The 21761-nt window shown below is 41.0% G+C and overlaps 1 protein-coding gene across 1 annotated transcript; it reads right to left on the minus strand.

Annotated features, from left to right (window-relative positions):
• Nucleotides 1-5733: 5733 nt before the first annotated feature.
• LOC147452940 (uncharacterized) lies at nt 5734-7111 on the minus strand. The gene is made up of 3 exons (XM_086519043.1): nt 6596-7111; nt 6120-6357; nt 5734-6039 (listed from the first exon to the last, which is right to left on the minus strand). Exons 1-3 carry the CDS (start codon nt 6960-6962, stop codon nt 6000-6002), a joined length of 645 nt encoding a protein of 214 aa, XP_086375169.1. The 5' UTR covers nt 6963-7111; the 3' UTR covers nt 5734-5999.
• Between the last annotated feature and the right edge of the window lie 14650 nt (nt 7112-21761).

Here is a 21761-nt window from a genome sequence, read left to right on the forward strand (position 1 = left end):
TAGCTTTTTCTTTTACTATGTGATCGTTTCAATGCAGATTTGTAATCATTGTTTTTGACAAGTATTGTTTGCAGATTTTTATCTTTGCAATTGAGGACAGTTGCTTTCCAACGGAGAGGTATGTTATAGAATTGATATTTTATTATTTATTGCAGCTAACAGGTGGAAAAGACTATACCCAGCTTGGCCTATGCGAATGGATATGTATATCATGTACATTTTATTATTCAAGTGCTCTTTTATGAGCTTTTGCCATTTATGACCGGCCGGCCAGTTTGTACTCACATTGACCATTCAAGAAATCTATAAATGAAATACGTGCAAGAGGGAAATGGTCACTCTTGCACGGGGGGAGATTGTACGCAGTGCTTGTGTCTCCTTCTCTCCTCTCCTCTCTTCTCTCTCGCCATGCTAGGCGTAGCACTCCGCCCTAGGAGGTGCGCGTGCACGTGCTCTCTCGCTCTATCTCCCTCTGTGTCTCTTTATGCTCGTGTGCAGCTTGATTATGTGCAAGGATGGTTGCCAGGTATGCAAATTTGTGTGTTTCATCCTCTATAGTATCTAGTTTTGGTATTTTGTAGGGCATCCATGCTTCCGGCTGTAGCAGGCTTTGATACCTCTGTCGGTATAGCAATCGTGCTATGGTTATGGTTTTGCTATGGTTATGGTTATGGTTATGGTTTTGGTTCTGGTGATGGTTATGGTTTTGCTATGATGGTATAGCAATCGTGTGATGGTTATGGTTATGGTATGGCACACAGGTTATGTTTATGGTTTTACAGTTTTCGACTCATGTTAACAAGTTATGTTATTCTTACAATTTCGCTAATTTCCATACACTCGCTCTTTAGCGTCAGCTTGTAGGTGGAGTGCGGTTGCTTGTGCACTCTTCCTTTGGGCAAAGAGGGTTGTTTTCTTTTGCTGCAGTACATGCAGCATTAGTTCCCAGCCGTCTTTGCCCAAAAAAAAATTGCAGGTTTTGGTCGTCGGTACAGGTTACGGTATGACCGCCGGTATGGGTCACGGAACACGCGTCAGAATTTGATTTAATAATACCAAGGCTTATACCGTTGATTATTCCAACGCTTGTTTATAAGCCTATTTCGACGCCCGCTACACCAATACTTATACCAACGCTACGATACCAGCACCTCTTCGGAAACTTATTTGAGCGCTTTTAAGTTTAAAATTTAGCGTATTATCGTCGATACATGCGCCGAATTCTGCGCGACCTCTTGTAGTGTATATAACCCGAAAGATGAGCCCATTGGTGAAGTGTGGAGGCCTGACTAGCACTCCTTGAGCGCCGACTATGGCATGTCATGTGGTGGCTCTGTGTTGGTTCCATTGGTGGCGCTCAGGGGCAAAAACCATGTGGTTTTGGCCTCTTGCGGCCCTACGCCGGCGGCGCGCGCTGAACAGACTGCCACTGGCGGCTTGTGTTGTGAAATGATGTGGCGTGCCCTTGGGGGTTCAATCCCGTGCCCGTTGGGGCCAATCTTTTGAAGGCGAAGGTGTGTCCCCCAATAGCGATGTCGCTATTGCTCAACAAGGGAGGGTCCCACGGCAGATGACGGCAGAGAGAGAGACAGCTCGAGAACATGGTCAAGGGGCAAGGCCAAGGGGCCTATCCCACCCGCGGCAAGCAAGCGGTGGTTTGCTTGCGGGTAGTGTCGAGTTTTGAAGGTGAACTCTAGTGGATTGAGGCGTTGTGTATATCCTGGGCTATAGTGAGGCATTGTGTTGTGTGCTGGGTGTGTTCCCCTTTCCCCCTCTCCAACGTGGGAATACTTTTGAGTCTTCCGATGACCATCCAATTTTTCCCTACTTTGGTCTTTGGACAATTGAATTAAAATAAAAAACCTTAGCCTATGAAAGTCTTAATGGAGCAGAACCTTAGGTCTTTTTAAGCACATTGCTCTTTTGCAGACTGCCCCCCTTTGGATCCCTATTTTTCCTCCTTTGGATCCCTGCAGAGATCGGTCTGGCAGCCTTACCAATATTCAAGCTTTTACTCTCCTGGTACTTCCCCATATTAAATGATCAGTTTAACATGAGAAAATCATTTGGGAGAGTTAGATATTAATTTTTATGACAGTCTGTGGTCTTTCTATTGCAGTCTTTAAATGTTGTTCAAAATTGAATTTCATTATTTAGGAGTGTGAACCATGGAAATTGATTTGTTGCATGTGTAGAGTGCTCACAAGTGTGACAAAATAGAAGGACACTTACCACGTTGGTGGTTAATCTTGTTGCCCAACATATATCACAATATTTGAAAAGACAAGTCGCATGCATGAGTGAGAGCGAGAGATTTATAAATTATGAATGTTTGATATATATATATATATATATATATATATATATAGAGAGAGAGAGAGAGAGAGAGAGAGAGAGAGAGAGAGAGAGAGAGAGAGAGAGAGAGAAGCAAAGATGATTGAGGAGAAGAAAAATCTTAGGTGGTATAGTGATAGAACCACTTATCACTTTTTTTTAACACATACAACCATTCTCAAAGTACACAGATACCTAAGAGAGAGAGAGAGAGAGCGACGGAGGATCAAGAGAGAAAATAAAGTTGAGAAGGAAGAAAGAATCTTCTTGAAATCTGCTTGCCGGATTTCAAAAGAGCGCACGCCAAAAAATGCTCGGTAAAAAATTACGTCCTCACTCTCTCACACACACACAAATAGGAGTGTCATATATCTATGCTTGCATCTAAGGGCATGTAAAGTAGCCTATGTTAATGAGGCCTACATAAGAGACTTTAGCTATGGTTTTTGTTGAAAATTTCTCAACAAGTTGTTGTGTTTCTTGTGTTAATGAGGGCTAGCCAAGCTTTACTCGCAAGGTGGTTTGTGGAAAGGGTTCGAGGTACACAACAAATTGGTTGCCCCTCAATGGACTAGCCTGAAGATCAGGGGTGCGACGGGTGAGCTCGTTAGGCAATGCAAAAGAGTAGCGAAGACTTTGCGATGGGGAGATCTTGTGAAACTTCAGCTAAGCTATAGTTTCTGTTGGAAATTTTTCAGCTAGGGTAAAGGGGTCAATAAGGAATCGGGCTCCCGTCCTGGAAGCCATTGGCCCCTATTACTATAACCACTTTTTGACAATGATGAGACACCTAGAAGCTGGCGTTGGCCTGGCTAGCGCAACGGATCAAACCATCCTTACCGTTTGATCCAGAGCTTGAGCCTTACTGGCTTATCGCTCGTTGTACGTATACCCTTGGTTGGCTTCCTATACACAGTCATTTTTGACACGCATGAAATTTTCTTTCGTGTCGTGCATTCTCTGTGTCTCATCATTCACAACATGACTTCTCTCCCCGACAGTTCTTGTGATGAGCTCTCCACCACGCCCTCCCAAGTTGAATACAGTTCAGAGAAAGGAATTGGCCGCCTTGCTTGGGTGGCCTTAAGTTGGTCCCTTCACCCTTTTCTTGGGTTTGTTTTTTTTTTGGAGGGGGGGGGGAGGTAACTTTCAAAAGTCTTGTTGAAGTGGGCTGTGTTGACAAGGACTTCTAATTTGAGGCACCATTTTTTGCAACGCTAGCAAAAAGAGAGAGAGAGAGAGAGAGAGGGAATAACTTGTTTGCATAAAAAAGTTTTGAACCAACTGACATTTAATTTGGAGCCCCTTTAAAGCTTGGACAATTTTTGTTAAAGTCAAATGACCTCCCGATTGCCCGATTTTTTTGGAAGCTCATTCATTACTTACTACTCGGTCCAAACATCCCAAACCAATTAATTAGTTAGCGAGATTCCATAGAATCTTTGAATTCAGAAGTAAACTTCCACCCCCATGTCTATTCTCACTGTACTGGGCACCCACACCCTCATCACCGTTGTGTCGTCCAGACATGGCATCTCTCTCTCTCTCTCTCTCTCTCTCTCTCTCTCTCTCCCCGCCCATGCAAGCCTTCTGACCGGCATTGTATCTCTCTCTAGGATTGGCCATCTCCTTGCATGGCTGCAGTGATGCACTCACCATCCAATTAACAGGTCGCCTAACAACCGGTCCCATCGCTTAACAACCTGGACTATCGCCTCTCTCTCTCTCTCTCTCTCTCTCTCTCTCTTCGCCCTCGTAGAGGCCATTTCTCGCTGCTTATGTCATCGCCCTTGCACATGCCTCTCTCTCGGAGCGCCGTTTTCAATGATGCCTGCGATGAGATGATCTCCAGGCTCGTGTCTCCAGGCCCCACAAGAAAACAAAAAATCCTTTCTCTAACACATGCCACGAAACATGGCAGCCAAATGCAAGGCAGATGCAGCATCCACAGACGATCGCAATGATATTCTCTCTCTCTCTCTCTCTCTCTCTCTCTCTCTCTCTCTCTCTCTCTCTCCATGTGCCTGCCCGTAGAATGCAATAAAATCAAAGAAAATAATGTGCTTGCCACCACGCCCACGCTTCTCCTCAAAGCCTTAAGAGGCATCTTGGTAGATTCTATCTAGTAAACCCACTTTGCAAAATTGGCACGGCCTATGAGCTCATTTCTTGCATAAATTTCTTTGAACTACATGGCTTGGATTTTGGGTGCATCTCTAGACCATTGGATAAAGCTTGTGGATTAACGTCACATGGCAAGATGATGAGAAACTTTTTTTAAACTATTTTTTGTAGGTCCATTTTGTTACCTGGCCTCCCCCGTTTAAAAAGATACATTGGGTATTGAGTCACACCAATGTTTCAGAAAAATCAATTTCACAAGCATACAAAATTCCCTGTAGAATAGATTTGAAGACGAGATTTTGCAAAAATAACCGCATTTTTTGCAATTTAACTCTATTTTTTACATGTTTCAAGTGGATTTTCTTCCTCTCCCCCTCTCTTCAAACGGCTGACTTGGTTTCTCAATAGGCTCAAGGCTAAGCTGAGGGGTCAATGTTATATTTGAGCCTCCACTCTACTAGATGCCTTCAACTTTGGGGTTCTCAAGAGTTCTAGAGTCAAGCTAATGAAGCCATTAGTTCTCTTTTAACATAGAAGGAGCGTAAGAATAAAGTAGCTGTAAGCCCCCATATTTGATGTCATAATAGGTGAAAAACACCTCATTGAGATTCAAACTTTCGTTTGAGATCTTTTTTCCTGCGCTGGTGGGATGGAAGCTCAAATTTAAGTTTTAGCCTCCATTTTTCCTAAAGCATTGGGCCGGTTCAAAATTAAGTTTTTAGTCCTAGGTCATGTGAAGGCCCGAAGTTAAGTTGGAGCCTCCACCTCACCTAGGTGAAGAAACAAGAGGTTCAAACATATTCTAGGTGGAATGGGTTCGAGCCTCCACCTCAAGCAAGTGAAAACGAGGAGGCTTAACTTAAAGCTCAAGCTAAAGTTATTGCATCCACCCCACTTAGGTGGAAGACCTAACCTAGGTGGGGAATATAAGGCTTGGATTTAACATGTTGTAGTTAAGATGGAGACTCAAGCTTAAGTTCAAGCCTCCACCGATCAACATAGGTGTAAATTAGTATGCATAACCTTAAGCCTTCACTTTGAGCCTTTTGTTTTCTACCTGGTGGAGGATCCAACTTAAGTTCGAGCCTCCATATTGCTCATGCACTAAATAATAAACTAGACATTGAAGATAAGTAAATATGCAACATTAACATGGAATAAAAAATAGAACACACGCAACTAGAAAATCAGTGATGAAGTACAAATTACAAGATGACATGGACCTTATTACAAAACATCTTGACAATTAATCAAAAGATAGAAGATACATCAAACATAGACCTTAGTTTAAAAGCTGATCAAGAAGCTAGATGCTCATGAGTCAACAACCATCTTGAATACTATTATTCATGCTCCATTATCAATCTTAATTAAATAACTAATGAATCTTGTTTGTAGAATTAACACCCCTTGACTAGTGTTCACAGTGAGCCCCATCCTCATGCCTCTACTGAAAGATTTTGGTCTTGTCGTACACGATCTCTGTTGAACCAAACGTTCCCATGGTCTGCACTCAAAAAAAGAAGAAACTTCTAGAGACGCTACAAATGATGGAATGGGTGGGGTGGCATTGATCTCATGCTGCAAGACATGAAGCACATGAGGGTGTTAACTACAAGAGAAAATTAGGAGACATTGGTGACAATTACAATATCACATACTTGGAGGAGAGCTCGGAGGTGATGTGTTGGAGGAGAACACAAGCCAACTTGATGAAGTTGCTATTTGTGATCATAAGCTCTGAATCTTTATTATAAGCTGGTGCTTTTGTTGGGTAGATCATGTTAATAAGTTGAGGTTCATTAGCAGCTTCAGAGGGAAGAACTGGAGGCGCTACAAATGATGGTAATGGGGGACGCCACATCGATTCCATGTTGTAATTAGGCATGGAGCTGTTAACTGCAAGAGAAAATTAGGATAATACACAAAGGAGTCCTGGATTGTGAAGAAAAAAGTAAGGAAGGACTAAGCAAGGAAGCTACGTAGAAGAAGCAGTGTCTGAGAGCCTAAATGGCCAGATTTCCTCGTTATAAAGATGAAAATTGGAAATAGTAGTAAAATATTCCAAATTTTGTGTTTGCTGGGAGGGAGAGAGAGAGAGAGAGAGAGAGAGAGAGAGAGAGAGAGAGAGATGTACCTGCAATAGGAAGGTCGTAGCTAGGGCTACTGCTGCACGCAGATGCCGATGAGGTCTCTGCCTCATGCGCGTGATTTGCAACATGCAGGAGGAGGCCCGTGTGCTGATGCACCATCTCCCTGAAATTGAGCTTGTTGGCAGACAGCTCTTTGATGGGCGATTTGGGCTTCGCCCGCGACTTGCGCTTCCTCACTTTCATATGAGCACTACTACTGCCCGAGCCTGCAGGTCTAATTACTATCTCCTCCTGCAGCAGCTCAGGCCTTTTGCAGGGTATTATGAAGCAATTGTCAGCTCTATTAGAATTAAGCTCGACGCCATGCAGGCAAGCTGTACTGCAGCTGGCAGCTAGCTTCCTCTTCGCCATCTGTAGCTCCAGTAGCTGCTGCCGATCATGTATTGCAAGGCCAGAGTTGAACGACAATTAGCTGGATAGCTTATATAAAGGAAGACAACTACAACAGGAGCATTCGCCTCAGATTATAATAAAACAGGCGAGAATGAGAGCGAGAGAGAGAGAGAGAGAGAGAGAGAGAGAGAGAGAGAGAGAGAATATTTGACATTGGGTATGTAATTATAATACTATTAAAAACATGCGAATCAAAATTCAACCTCAGATCAGATATGACTTTGAAGAATTACAGGTAACATCAATCCTGCGTCATGCCTGGCTGCTTGGATAACGACCCCTGCCCCGTGCCTTTGGAAAAACATGAGTGGCAATGACTATTTCTTGAGCCATCTCTGACTCTTTGCTTGACCCACAAGATACCGATAACAACGGCAATAATGTTTACCCAATTGGCCTAATTAATTGCTTCCTATTGTGTTGAGCGTACTTAATTGGCTAATAAAGATAACATGTAGCTAATTATATACCAATTGCTAACTATCCAAAAAAATCACAACTTTTCCAAATGGCTCAAAAATTCTCTCAACTAGTGTGGTCGGCAGCCAAACGCCTCTCTCTCTCTCTCTCTCTCTCTCTCTCTCTCCACCCTTTTGGTTGCACGTTGTTCATTGTCTTGCTTGGAGCTGCAGGGGACACCCGTCGCTTGAAGGATGTGTTGACGCATGGGGGGGGGGGGGAAGGGGGAATCCCTGCCCCCATTTTAAGCAGTATATATTTAGAACTCTGTAGCGAACCATTCTAACCTGCCATATCTCACTGAATTAGCTTTGATAATTATAAGAGAGTTCTTTGTGAGAGACAAAATGCAAAAGGGACACTCTCGTTTTAAAATATTTGTTGTCATAATAAATTTTAGATCATTGTAACAATCTAGGAGAAGAAGCAACAGGGGGAATGCTACTTCAAGGGGGGGGGGGGGGGGGGGGAGCTTTTGCAGTTATCTCTAGTAACAAAACTTGTTTCAAGTGTGGCATAGCAAAGAACTTTCTAGCATCAAAGACTTGCAGCATTTGCGGGAAGAAGGGTAACCTTCCTTCCAGGTGTTTCAAAAAGGACAGAGGAAGCACCAATAGAAATCCAAGGCCCAAAGTCTATTTGGCAGAAGAAGACAAAGATGAAGATTAAGAAGAAGGTAACAGTAACTACGACAACATTCTCTAGCTTTTTGTTTTGGTGTCTCCCCTTTAGTTGTATTTTGTTTGGATATACCTTGGACTAGCTTGGTCTAAGTTTATATGTCTGTTTGAGGGGAGGTGTTGAGTGTCTCTTGGATTGGAGATAGTTTGTCTCCTAGATTGGGGATGGTCTTCTGAATTGGAGATGTTCTTTTTTATATTGGATTGGAGTGTGCCCGGGATGTGAGCTTCTTCAGTTTCTTCCTAGTCCAAACCTCAAGGGGAGGTGTGAGCTTCGTCCTAGAGTACTAGAGTATGAGTCAAGGAGAGAAAAGGTGGAATTATCCAACATGTATTGGTGCAAGGTTGTAGAGCTACTTAAAGCTCATTTCTTGAATGGATAAACCAAGTCTATTTTGCATCATCTCTTGTTTATCGTGATCCCATCACACTCACTTGTGTGCATGATGTTCATGTTTCATCCACCATAGCTAGCACGATCCCATCCCATTCCCATCAGTTGGCTATAAGAATCCCTTGCTAAAGAGATAGATGAGTTCCTTGATGAAAATTGGCTCGCATTAAGTTGGTTGATGATGGCATGAAACGATGTTGTATTTCTTGCACGAGAGAGTTCTTCCCAAAGAGATGCTAGTAGTGAAGCCTGGAAAAAGTTGGCATGGAGGAGAAGAATACTTTGAGAAGGTGTTTTCAAAAGTTTGAACAAAAATTGATATTGGGAAAAAACATGCATGTGATGTAGGAGGTCACTTTTCAAGGGAGAATACTACAAAGAAGATTTTTCATGCTAGGTTGTGATGAACCTGAATTTTCAAGGATGCTCATGAATATGTGAAGACTTGTTTGACTTATCAACGAGATGATACACTATTGGATGCAAATAGAATTTCACTTCAACCAATACTTCCACCTGAGCCCTTTCAAAAGTGGGGTCTTGATTTTGTGGGTCCTTTTAAACCAACTGCAAAGTATACATGCAATAAATACTTTTTGGTGGCAATAAAGTATTGCTCCACATAGGTGGGTGCACAAGCAATGATGGATAGTAAAGTAGAGAGTGTGGCAATTTTTTTGTACAAGACCATTATGACAAGGTTTGGATGTCCTATTTACTGATCTCTAATCAAGGAGATCATTTCATTAATAATGTGATTAGGAAGTTGACTAGATATCACATGATTATTCGCAAGAAGTCCGCAAATAAGACCTTGATCAAGACGCTTCAAGGGAGGATGTTCCCTAAAGTTGTTAACTTTTTTTGTTTAAAACCTTTTACTAGTGGTGATTGTCATGTTAAGGGAGGTAAGAAAAGAACCTTAAATCTAGGAGAATCCCTGGGAGAAGTTTATGCTATGAGTGAAGCGGGGTCACATCCATGTATTTCAAACTTTAAACGTACCCTTGTTCTAAACCTTTCATTGATCTCGTGCATGCGTTTTTCTTGTTTCAAGCTTTGCACACCCTATTTCTCTTAAGCCATGTGTAAGAAGCTGCTAGCAATTGAGGTAGGAGACTCTGCAATGATCCCCTCAAAAGTGGAAGAAACAGAGACAATGGTGATGAGGCGGTTTGCATGCAAGGCAAAAGTTGCTACTCAAGCTACACCTACATCACCAAATGTGGTGATAGAGGAGGACCTTTTAACACCTATAGAGGAGTCACCGTTAGCAATGGAAATGGGGCCAATTGTCTACAACTTTGTTGACATGGGATAGGATATTTGAATATGGAGACAAAAGATCTTTTGACTTTCCATCTTCATATGTCTTTTGCCTTTCTACCTTCGCATGGCTTTTCATTTCCTAAACTCACCCTTCACTTACGCACTTAATATGTTTTGATTTTCTTTTATTTTTTGAAATCGGGGAGACATAATGAACTTTTTAGATTACAATACATTTCAAAAGATTAAAAAATGATAGATGGAAAAACACTCAAAAATCATTGCAAGAAATTGAGGAAAAAACAAAGTGAATTTAATCGTGAAACACTCTTTGAGAAAAATCAATTCCACAAGCTTACAAAACTCCTTTTAGAATAGATTCAAAGAAGAGATTTTGTAGAATAATCGCATTTTTTGCAATTTAACTCTGTTTTCTTACATTTTTCAAATGGATTTTTCTTCTTCTCCCCCTCTCTTCAAACGGGTGACTTGGTTTTTCCAATCGACTGAAGACTAAGTTGAGGCACACTTTTTCCGAAGACTGATGGAAAGGATTGTGTGTGACTCAATACCCAATGTCTCTTTTTAAACGAGGAGGTAAACAAATGGACCTACAAAAAATAGTTATAAATTTTTTCTGTCATCATTAGCTTGCCATGTGACATTAATCCACATGCTTTATCTATTGGTCTAGGGATGCACCCAAAATCCAACCCTTTACTAAGGAATCACGATAACTTATGTAGTCCAAAAACAAGAAGGGGGATGCTTTTTAGCTCAAAGAAATTTATGCAAGAAGTGAGCTAGTGTCAATGAGCCTCCAGAAAAATCCGGGCAAACCGAATGTCATTTGACTTTATATCCAAGCTTCAAAGGAAAAAAATTGACAAGGCGCTCCAACTTAAATGTTACTTTGTTCAAAACTTTTTTATGCAGACAAGTTATTAGCTCGTTCTCTCTCTCTCTCTCTCTCTCTCTCTCTCTCCCCCCCCCCCTCCCCCCCCTAGCGTTGCAAAGATTGGAGCCTCAAATTAGAAGTCCTTGTCAACACTTATAGTGAAAAGGTTTCTTTGGAAGAACAACACGAAAACTTTCCGGACATGGCAGTGGGCTAGATGGGAGGTAGTTTCTCGCCCGCTAGACCAAGAAGGGCTCGGCATTCTTAATCCTGTATCTCATGTTGAGGCCCTTTGTGCCAAGTTTATGGTCTCATTTGCTAAAGACGACCAAACTTGGACTATCATGATCACGGAAATGCTTGATGCAGTAAAACTGGGATCGAAAGGGGGAAAGTGGAAGGGGATTGTGATGCACGACAAACTTCTCGCCCTGAAGTGGTCTTATCTTAGATCTGGTGGACTCTCAAGGGAGCTAATGAGAAAGTGCAAAAGTGCAGCTGAGGTTTTGGAATGGGGGGAAGTAACCAGATACTTTAAGAACTCCATTTTGCATTGGTCCCCTTGGCTCTCTAAAATATTGGGGCCGTCGCATAGCCCTTATTGGATAGAAATGGCCAGGAATGTGAATAATAAGAGGCTCATTCGACTTGGGGAATTCTGGGATGGCAACGGGAAGTGCTGGAAAACTGTTGACTCTTTAGCCACCCAATTTCAACTGAATGGCTTTGAGATCTTACTAGTCTATAGGGTGATGAAAGAGCTTTATAAGGTGGTGATGCCAATTTGTGAATCCAACATTGAAGGGGACGCTTGGAGATGGCCCGGGAGTAGCCTCTTTTGAAAACCACATTCTAAAGGCATTTACCATGCATCAATGCATGAGGCTAATTGGTGTAGCCCCCTCAACAAATTATGGAAGAGGCACTAGATGGAAAAACGGTGGGAGGGAGTCATGGAGAACATCTAGAAGCCAAGGTGGCCTCAGTATATGAAGATATTTTTGTGGAAAGTGATATGGGGTGCTCTGTCGACGGGCGTGAAGATACAAGAAAGAGGAATCGGGTCCGATCGTTGCTCGCACTGCAGAATAGCTAGTGAAGACCTAGCCCACCTTTTCATAGGATGCCAGGCAATCGGTGGCATGGCTAGAAAAATATGCAAGTGGATTCAAAGGAGGTGGAAAATCAAGTTCTTCAAGAATGATATGTTCTTTGGTAGTAACAGTTTGGGAAGTCCTGCTCTTCTTGTCTGCACTCAAATAATCAGGTACTACTTCTTTCACCATATTTGGCAAGCAAGGAACGCCATGTGTTTGAGGGGGATCTGGCTGTGGCAAGCTTTGGTGAAATAATAGTACAAGAGAGCAGAGTGACAATCCACATGATTGGAGGCAACCAAGCCTCAGAGGACTGGTTTAGAACAATACATGACATCTTGTAATAAGTCAAGCCTAGTAGTTGTGGTCTCTATGTCAAGCTGAAAACTTATAGTTCTTTGACCCTCAAGGCTTGGTCCGAGCCCAAGTTTGGTGTATATTTCTGATGTTCTTAATAGTATCCACTCACAATTGTGAGTTTTGCAAAAAAAAAAAAAGAGTCCTTGTCAACATAGGCCACTTAAACAAGATTTTTGAAAGTTATCCCCCCCTCCCCCCTTCCAAAAAAAAAAAAACACACAAGGCTAGGGTAAAGGGGCCAACTTAAGGCCACCCAAGCGAGGTGGTGAATTCCTCTCTCTGGTGCATTGTATTTATCTTGGGAAGGCGCGTTTGAGAGCTCAATACGAGAAATGTCGAGGAGAGAAACCATGTCGTGGATGATGAGACACAGAGAATGCACGACGCGAAACCAAAAGGGTGTAAAATCAGTTGATACGCCAACAAGGATCGAGCTCAGGATTCAATGGTGAGGATGGTTTGATGCGTTGCACTAACCAATCGAGCACTAGCTTCTAGGTGTCTCATCATTGTCAAAAAGTGGTTATAGTAATAGGGGCCAACGACTTCCAAGACAGGAACCCCATTTCTTATTGGCCCTTTACCCTAGCTGAAAATTTTCCAACAAAAACTATATCTTAGCTGAAGTTGCACAAGCTCTCTCCACCCCAAAGTCTTTGCCACTCTTTTGCATTGCCTAACGAGCTCAGCCACCGTACCCCTGATCTTCAGGCTAGTCCCTTGAGGGGCAACCAATCTGTTGTGTACCTCGAGCCCTTTCCACTCACCACCTTGCAAGTAAAGCTTGGCTAGCCCTCATTAACACAACAAACACAACAACTTGTCACAAAATTTTTGAAAACAATTATAGCGGATAACATCAATCCTGTATCATGCCTGGCTGCTTGGATAACGACCCCGGCCTCGTGACTCACTATAAGAGGTTGTGTGCACTTGTGACGCTGCTAGCAACAAAAATACATTGGGTTTTTAAACTCCTCGGTGTCGCTAAGACCGTCGCTAAAAGCGTCGATACAAGAACATCGCTATGAGCGTCGCTATAAGCGTCACTATAGACGTCGCTATATAGCGACGCCTATAGCAACGATCATAGCGACGTTTACAAGCCACCTATAGCGACATTCATAGCAATGCTAGAGAGCTTTATATAGCAACGCTTATAGCGACGCCCAACAGGAATGTTTTTTGGTGTCAGGGCATTCAATGCCCTGCCACCCATCAACCATATTGAATGTTTCAATAATAGAGTAAACATAAATGAATCCAAGATAAGCCCAAATTCTCCTTTAAAAGAAAGTGAAAGCTTAGATATAGACCCAAAGTAGTCACCAGCAAGACAATATAACCATTAACTCCATCATCCATAGTATTGTTTGGAGAATAAAGATACAAAACTGACAAAAGTAAAGTGATGAAAGTAAATCAATGACAATTACGGTACACATCATAGGCAAAATCACTTGATTGTTAAACTTTGCAAATGTAATAGTTACAACACCATTGTCATTGTTGAAAAAATATACGTGGTTTTTCAATAGTTACAAAAAGACATATATACGTCATCTCATGATACATATGCTATGACAAAGGGAAACTAATGCTATCTAGCTACGGTTAGACTACGTCGTCTAATCAGACGTCTCATCGCGTCCAAGCGACGTATCTGTCGACTTTTGCAAAAAAAACAATAAGACAGCTTTTTGTAAGTATAAACATATAAATTATAAAACAATACAACAAATAGAAAAGAGTAAACCCTAATACTAACCATGCCCTTGTGAGAACTCAGAATGTCCATCGGGGCATTTAAGCCCTTCCTGCCTGCGTACTCAAGCTCGTACGGCAGGGGTCTGTAGCCGCATGTCGATGGGGGTACGTACGTCAGGTGTCTCCACTGGAGTCTGGGTCCCGAAGCGAGGAGTGTCGACTAGAGTGACTCCTGGAGGAGTAGGTAGTGGTGTGTAGCTGCTAGGAACGATTGTCAGCCGTGTAAAACCTGGCGTAGATGGCGATGCGGTGGCTGGTGTGGGGACGGGCAAAGAAGGGGTGGATAAAGAGCCTCTTCAAACACGAGGTAGTGTTGAGGCATCCGTGGCAGCATCCCCACAACAACCGCCACCGCCACCACTAGAGCGTCGGTGCTTAGACGAGTGTCAAGATCGTCTCGTCGATACTGAAGCTTCGGAGCGCGCTGAATGCTTCGAAATAGAGGGAGACGCTAAAGAAGTAGGAACGCGTAATGGTGCTCCAGAGGGATGACGCTCCACGTACCACTGTTTTTGTTGGGGTGACAAAGAAGAAAGAAACTCATCATCATCCATACTTGCATTAAATACACAAACATTTAATCTTAATATTGAATGAATGGAGAAGAAAAAATGGACAAGTAAAGAGAGAGAGAGAGAGAGAGAGAGAGAGAGAGAGAGAGAGAGAGAGAGAGAGAGGACTCATAAAGGGGGAGGGATTCCTGTGTAGAGAGATTTTGTTGAAGTTCTGTGAATTCGTAAAAGCACTACGCTCCAGGTGCGATGGAGACTGAAGCTGCAATCGCGAAGGTGATCCGTCTCTGCTCATAGATGTTGCTTGCCCCACCGCTAAATCTAGTTGATCAGGTGAAAGAGACTCTAAGAAGCAGTAGTAGTGCTTCTTATCGTTTCTTTCACCCGATCAACTAGATCTAGCGGTGGGACGAGCAACATCTATGAGTAGAGACAACTCACTTTCTTCGCGATTGTAGCTTCGGTTTCAATCTCACCTGGAGCGCAGTGCTTGTCGTCCCTGCTTGTGAGAACATACCTAGAGCATACGTACCTGGAGTGGACGCAAAGACCATTAAATACTATAACACAATGATGCATATAGACAAGAATGGACAAAAAGGCACGTGAATATAATATATATTATAGAAAGGAGCAAAATTATTAAAATACAATATTTATGGCTTTACGAGGTCTCTCTCTCATCCTCGCAAAGCTCATCATAACTTCCTATATCTATATAGAGCTCTCCGTTTAAACAGATGTCCTCCATTTCATTTTGTAGATCCTCAGCATGCACCCCATAGAGAGTAGCAGCTTGATGCTCGTCTGGCACCACCTCAGCAGCTTCTGACTGAGCATCTTCTTCGATCTCCTCCATTGATGCCGCTATGATTGGCACATGGTAGCCTTCATATGCCCGTGCACTACGAGGGGCTATCTCTATGACGTACCACCACTTTGATGCAGACTTTGTAGGATGAAATATCACCTGCCAGAGCCACATAACTTACATGAGAGCTTCCAAGCACATAAATTTTAAAATTGGATGTTAACTATTTACATACTGACCAGCTATTTCCACCTCATCAACTATGTGAACAAGAAGATGCACCTAAATGGTTAGCATGGTAGTAGGAATGTGTTTTTCAAACATGCACACAACCTCCACAGCATTTAGTTTGGCGAATGGTATGGAGTCTACGTTGATCTCCTCTCATGAGATCCATTGCACCAAATTTGCAAGTTTGTAGATTGTGTTACGGACGTCAAGTGACAAACATCCCTCAATGGACACTAGTAAAATAAACTGCAAAACACGTGTAGCAATGATATTAAAGTCCACACAAAAATTTGTTATACAATTCCCACTATGATATATTCCACTATGAACATACCTGACACATTTTATGCCAGTCGTGTGACTTCAAACCGGTAAGCTTTCCTTCTTTAGTAAAACACGTTCAGAGCGAGTGCATTACGCCAGTGGGGGTCCACACAGATCAAATGGTCTCTTTTACTTTGCGTTCTTGTGCTCCTGTGAAAATCCATGGCACTTTAGGGAGTTTTATCGATCCATCGGATGCAGTCTATAGCCAATATTTCTCCATACGATCCACATTTCTAAGGTCAACCCTGGCTCCCAAAGTATCTTTCTTGCCGGTCAGATGGTCCCATAGCAGATTATCCACATTCTTGAATATGTGCATTGTATCAAGCAAGTGATTGATCATGAGTCGGGGCCAGTATGGTAACTCGTACCATAGAGAGAGTCTCTTCATCCCTGGGGGCAAACCGTCATCACACATCTCCTTTTGCTCTAACCATGCTTGTGCAGACATCCTCGGGGTTGTCTTCCCGAAAAGTCGTTGCATAACACATGATTCTCTGGAAGATACACTTGATGACCTTCGTAGATTTACTTCTTCAATGAGGGTGCCCGAGGTGCATTCAGTCTAGTTCCACATGTGACACATGCTTTGTATCCGCTTGTTTGAAGCCCTGCATGTATACACATGGCTACAGATGCCAAAGACAAAGTACTCATGAATGGTGAAGCTTGAAGCTCTCTCCCTACGAATATATTCACAAATATATAGACAAGTTTTGGAATTTACATCTCAAAGACACTGTCTTCAAAAGGATGGATTTTGGAGAGCAAAAATAACAATTTTGTACGGGTTCAACTTGGGATATGGCGGATTCTGTTAACTTCCAAAGGCCACGTACCATATCTGCGGTCATATACAGCATACCATGGTGGCTTCAAGAATCAACTTCCAACAAGGGGCTAAGAGAAATATTCTAGGAGAAATCTTAAGTCCACAAAAAACAAGGATCGTAACGAGCCTAGGGGAAGGACAACGTCCAAAAGTCTCCCAAAGGCAACGCCAACAACAATAAAGCTAAGGAGAAGGGACTTTATAAAGGCAAAAATAAACTCTCTCCTGAAGAGCTAGAGCATTATCAAAAAGATAACCATTCCAGCTTGTTTTAAGTGCGGGGAGAAAGGGCATGCCTATCGTGCTTGCCCCCACATGAATACATGTGATAAGCCACCTAGAGCTACCTTGGTCAAAATACAAGAATAGGATTGTCATGCTTGGGGAAAGGTAAGAGAACATGATGCTTTTATTCTCTTTGACCCTGGTTCTACTCACAATTTCATATCCACAGAGTTGGCCACCAAGCTAGGCATCCAAGCCTATGAGATGAGAGATGTCCTACCTATTGATGGTTCTTTCAAGTGGAAAGAAGCCTCAGTCACTCCCTTAATTGGGAAATTGAGGCTCCCTGTCCAAAGCTATGTGGACAAGGAGGATTTATTCATCTCTCATCTCAAGCATGAGGATGTAATATGCATTGCATTTATACGCCCATATAACAAAAATTATACGTATAAAATGCAATATACATTGTATTTCCGAATATTTTCCGAATACCCATATAAAATAGTTTTCGATCGATATATTTTTCGATTGAAAACAATTTCGATCGAAAAATATCTCGATCGAAAAACTCTATGTATATACAATTGTCGCCATATTCGATCGAAAAGCATTCTGGACTTTTTGGGAGTTTACAGAGCTTGGAGCTTTTGAGAGATTGATAGATAGCGATAGCCTCTTCGGTTTACAGCCATTTTCAGGTATATTTTTTAAATTTTCAGTAAATACTAACTTTTTTTGTGTGTTGTGCCAGACTTGTGTGGTGTAGTAGTTTTGACCCTCACCACAAAGTTGGCTTGCAGGTCGTAGGCCACTTTGTGGTGTGTAGCCATATGGCTCACTCCAGAGGTCTGTAGAATATAGTTTCCTTTCCCGTGGTGTGTCGTTATATGACTCACTCCAGGGAAGGCTTAGGGTAAATTTAGATTCTCACTCGTATGGTGTAGTAGTATATCTCTCACCATACAGATGGGTTAGGATTAGAGGTCGACTCGTAGAGTGTAGTAGGCATGATGTACACCTCTCACTTCAGAGTGGCCTATAAAATTTACAATCTTAAAGTAAATCATTGTTGATTATTCTACATAGAAGCACAAAGATTAACGTTCGTCATTTTAAGAGTGCAGAGATGCATACTTTATGCTCTCTTCATCTTAATGTGACTTTTGTTATTTTTGTGCTTCTATTTCTGTAGTAACATTATTGTTCATCAGCAGATGACTTGGTGTTACTATGAACGTATATATATACAACAATTGATTTACATTTGAGATTGTTGAGTTGTTTGCTGATGGTTGTGTTGTGCGTTCCACACACTCAATTAGAAATAGCTTATAAAATTTACAATTTTAGATTAAGTTTTTATGTCATATGTGTTACATAGAAACACAAGTGTTACCACTCGTTATATTAAGAGTGAAGAGATGCATATTTTCATGCCCTCTTCATCTTAATGTGACATACTGGTTACTCGTGTGTTTCATATTCCAAAAGAACATCATTTTTCATCATTAAATGACTTGGTGTTGTTTTGGACGTAAACACATACGATAGGTAACTTACATCTGCAATTGTTAATTTATCCGCTGATAGTTGTGTTGTGAGTTCCACACACTTTATCAGGGATTAGATTGATAAAAACTATCAATCTATTTTACAACAACATCCAGGACTTGTGCTGAGAATATCTCACACTAGCTGAGCTGTTTATATTTGAGTGTGAGTGAATATGTGTGTCTGAGAGAGAGAGAGAGAGAGAGAGAGAGAGAGAGAGAGAAAGAGAGAGAGTTTTTGATGTGAACAACAACGAGATAACACTTTCTTTCATCATATACAAAAACTTGTTGAGTAAGTATTACAATGGTACTCTCACAAATCATCTCCATCTTCAAAAACTGTAACCATATCATCTACTTCGTCCATATCGGAGCATTCTGAAACTATCTCCCATTCCATATCATCATCATCATCAACTTCTGCAGAAATAGCTTCATGCGTTTGGAAGACTCCATATTGCTTTTGAGCGGCTCTAGTTGCAATGTTTTGAGGCTTATAAATAAGTCTCATATTGCAAAAAACATAAACCAAATCAGCAGCCCGTTTAGTATGAAGTCTGTTTCGCTTTTTAGTGTGCACAAAGTCGAACGCTGACCAGTTTTTCTCACAACTTCCACTTGATGCAGCTACTGATAAAACTCTAACTGCAATGTGTTGCAATTCCATTTTCTCTCCACCATACTCCTTCCACCATACTCCTTCCACCATAAAGGTGCACTTGTTTTGTCAATGGCATCTATATGCCACGGATCCTGAAACATACCAGTTCTGTTGGCATAATCTACTCGCTGATGAAAAGTTGCTTTTCCATCTTCCTGCCCTAAGAGTTGGGAGCACACTATTTTGAAGTCGGACATAACTTCTTTGTTGGCAGATTGCTGATGCATTTGAAACTTAGGATTCAATACAAAAGCCGCACCATGCAATGGCGTATGCAACTGCACCCAACGCATGTTAACAATTGTAATCATGGTAGCTTTATCCTTTGCACCAAAACTGACATTTTCTCTTAGCTTGGGTATAGCCTCTCACATATACCAGTAGACCCGACCAAAAATAAAAGAATCTGTGTCAACTGCTCTCAAAAGATCTACAAATGGCTTTGACACAGTTACTATTCTTTCTACATTACGCCAAAAGACTAGCGAGTTTACTATTTGCGCACATCGACCAGCTGCTTCCTGATAACTTGGATACTTGCTGAGCCATCCATCCCATCTTTTGTCTGCTAAGGTTTTCATCAATGCAGGCTTCAAATCTTGCAAAGCAGCAAGAACATAGTATGCCGTAGCAAACCTTGTTGCGCAAAATATTTGCAAAGATTTATTTGGTGATTTGGTTCGAAAAAGAGCATACAAAAATTGATGCTCTCTAATGAATTTCACCACATGATTTGCATCCAATAAAGTTTGCTTCACACATGCCATTTTACCAATATCTTTTAAAAGAAAATTTAAAGTGTGAGATTCACATGGCACCCAAGAAATCTCCGGATACTTGACTTGAATAGCTCTTCTGCTCCTTTGTAGTTGGCCGCATTATCTGTGACAATAGCAGCCACATTCTTTGGTCCACCTGCCTTTGCAATTGCACGATCGTACACCCCTGCTAGGTAGGTGATAGTCTTCTCTTTCAATGAGTTGTCAATTGCTTCCACGAACATAGCCCCTCTAGGGTTAATAAGCATTACATTGATTAAAGGTTTTTTCTGACAGTTAGTCCATCCATCCAATGCTATGGTGCATCCATATGCTGGAACAAATACTAGAACTGTGCGTTTGAGAATGGCTTCAGTACTGTCTTTGACTTTATCAAGATATTCAATTTGCATCTTGTTATAGTCAGGAAGCACAAATCCTTTTTTGGCTGTACTCATCAAAACATCTTGAAATATTGGATTGCGCATAGCATTGAACAATATACCACACGCAAAAAATTCTTGTGGCCATTTTAAATGCAACTCAAGCAACCATTGTTTACCTAATGCTTCAGCATTGTCTATCCATTGGATGACGCTCTGCCGGATTTGCTTGTGCTAGGAACTCCTCCTGATGTAGAAGCATGTCCATGAAGAGGGTTCAATTGAGAACTTTGATCGTTTACTGGAGTGGTACACGCCTCTTCTGTTGCCTCATTGCATACAGATGGTTCAATATTCGCATGAATATCTTTAGAAACATCACCTTTATGTTTAGCTGCAAGAATCAACTTTACTTTGCAAGAATACATGGCAGATTTTTCATGAATATCTTTTGGTGGTGCCTCGCACTTTTCAACATTGCCAGGGACTTTAAATAAATGCTCTTTAATTCTAGTTGCATTACCACTGAACTCGTGGCCACAAGATTTACATTTAAGTCGAGATGTATTTCTCCCAGCTTTTAACTCATGCACATAACTCCACTCTTGTCCTTTCACCATGATGCACAAAAGTAATTTTCTAGTAAAAACAAAGTCAATGATCATTTTCATAATCAAAATCAATTTAAACATTAAATTAATGTAACTAACAATGATTGAACGAAATTAAAATAATAAAAAACAATGATTGAACAAAAATACAATAATAAAAAACAATACCATTGGATTACATATAAATTGCATCGATTTATCTAAAGTGCAAGCTTGTAGCTTTAACACATTACGATAATCAATAATTACAATTAAATCAAGTATTAAAATGATTATCATTATAAATTGTTATACATACAAGAGCTATAAGTGACATTTTTAAATGTCAAAACGATAATCACTTACAATACTTGATAATTATCGTATCTATGTAAAGTGCGAACAAAAAGTTCTTACACTTTATCATAGATTTTTAAGCGATTATCTATCTACAATGCGAGCATGTGTATGCTCTCACACAGTGGAATAGATTTTGCAGTCCAAATAAAGATAAGAGAATATCAATATTTTTTGACATGTTTTTCCTAAATTTTTACTCTAGTGAGAGCATAGCAGTGTGAATAGCTCTACACAAAATGTAAAAATATAATTTTGTTTCATTATATTCATTTTGAAGTGAGACAAAATCTCTACACATCAAAATCGAACTTTAAATTACATAAAATTAATTTTTATGTAATTATATTTTTAAACTAATTATCTCATGTGAGAGTACACTCTACACACAACGATAATATCCTAATTTTTTTAATTAGTCACTTTCAAGTGTCAATTAATTGAACACATTGACAAGTGATTCTTATAATTACATTTTGTATCAAGTGAGAGATTAAACTCTTCACAAAATACAAACTTTCAACAATTTACTAATTTTTTCAAAACAAATTCATAAATTTGAATCACAAAAGTTAAATTTCATTGAATTT

This window comes from Adiantum capillus-veneris, chromosome 8, assembly GCF_014529385.1.
Source record: "Adiantum capillus-veneris isolate H3 chromosome 8, ASM1452938v2, whole genome shotgun sequence".
NCBI classification, from domain to species: domain Eukaryota; kingdom Viridiplantae; phylum Streptophyta; class Polypodiopsida; order Polypodiales; family Pteridaceae; genus Adiantum; species Adiantum capillus-veneris.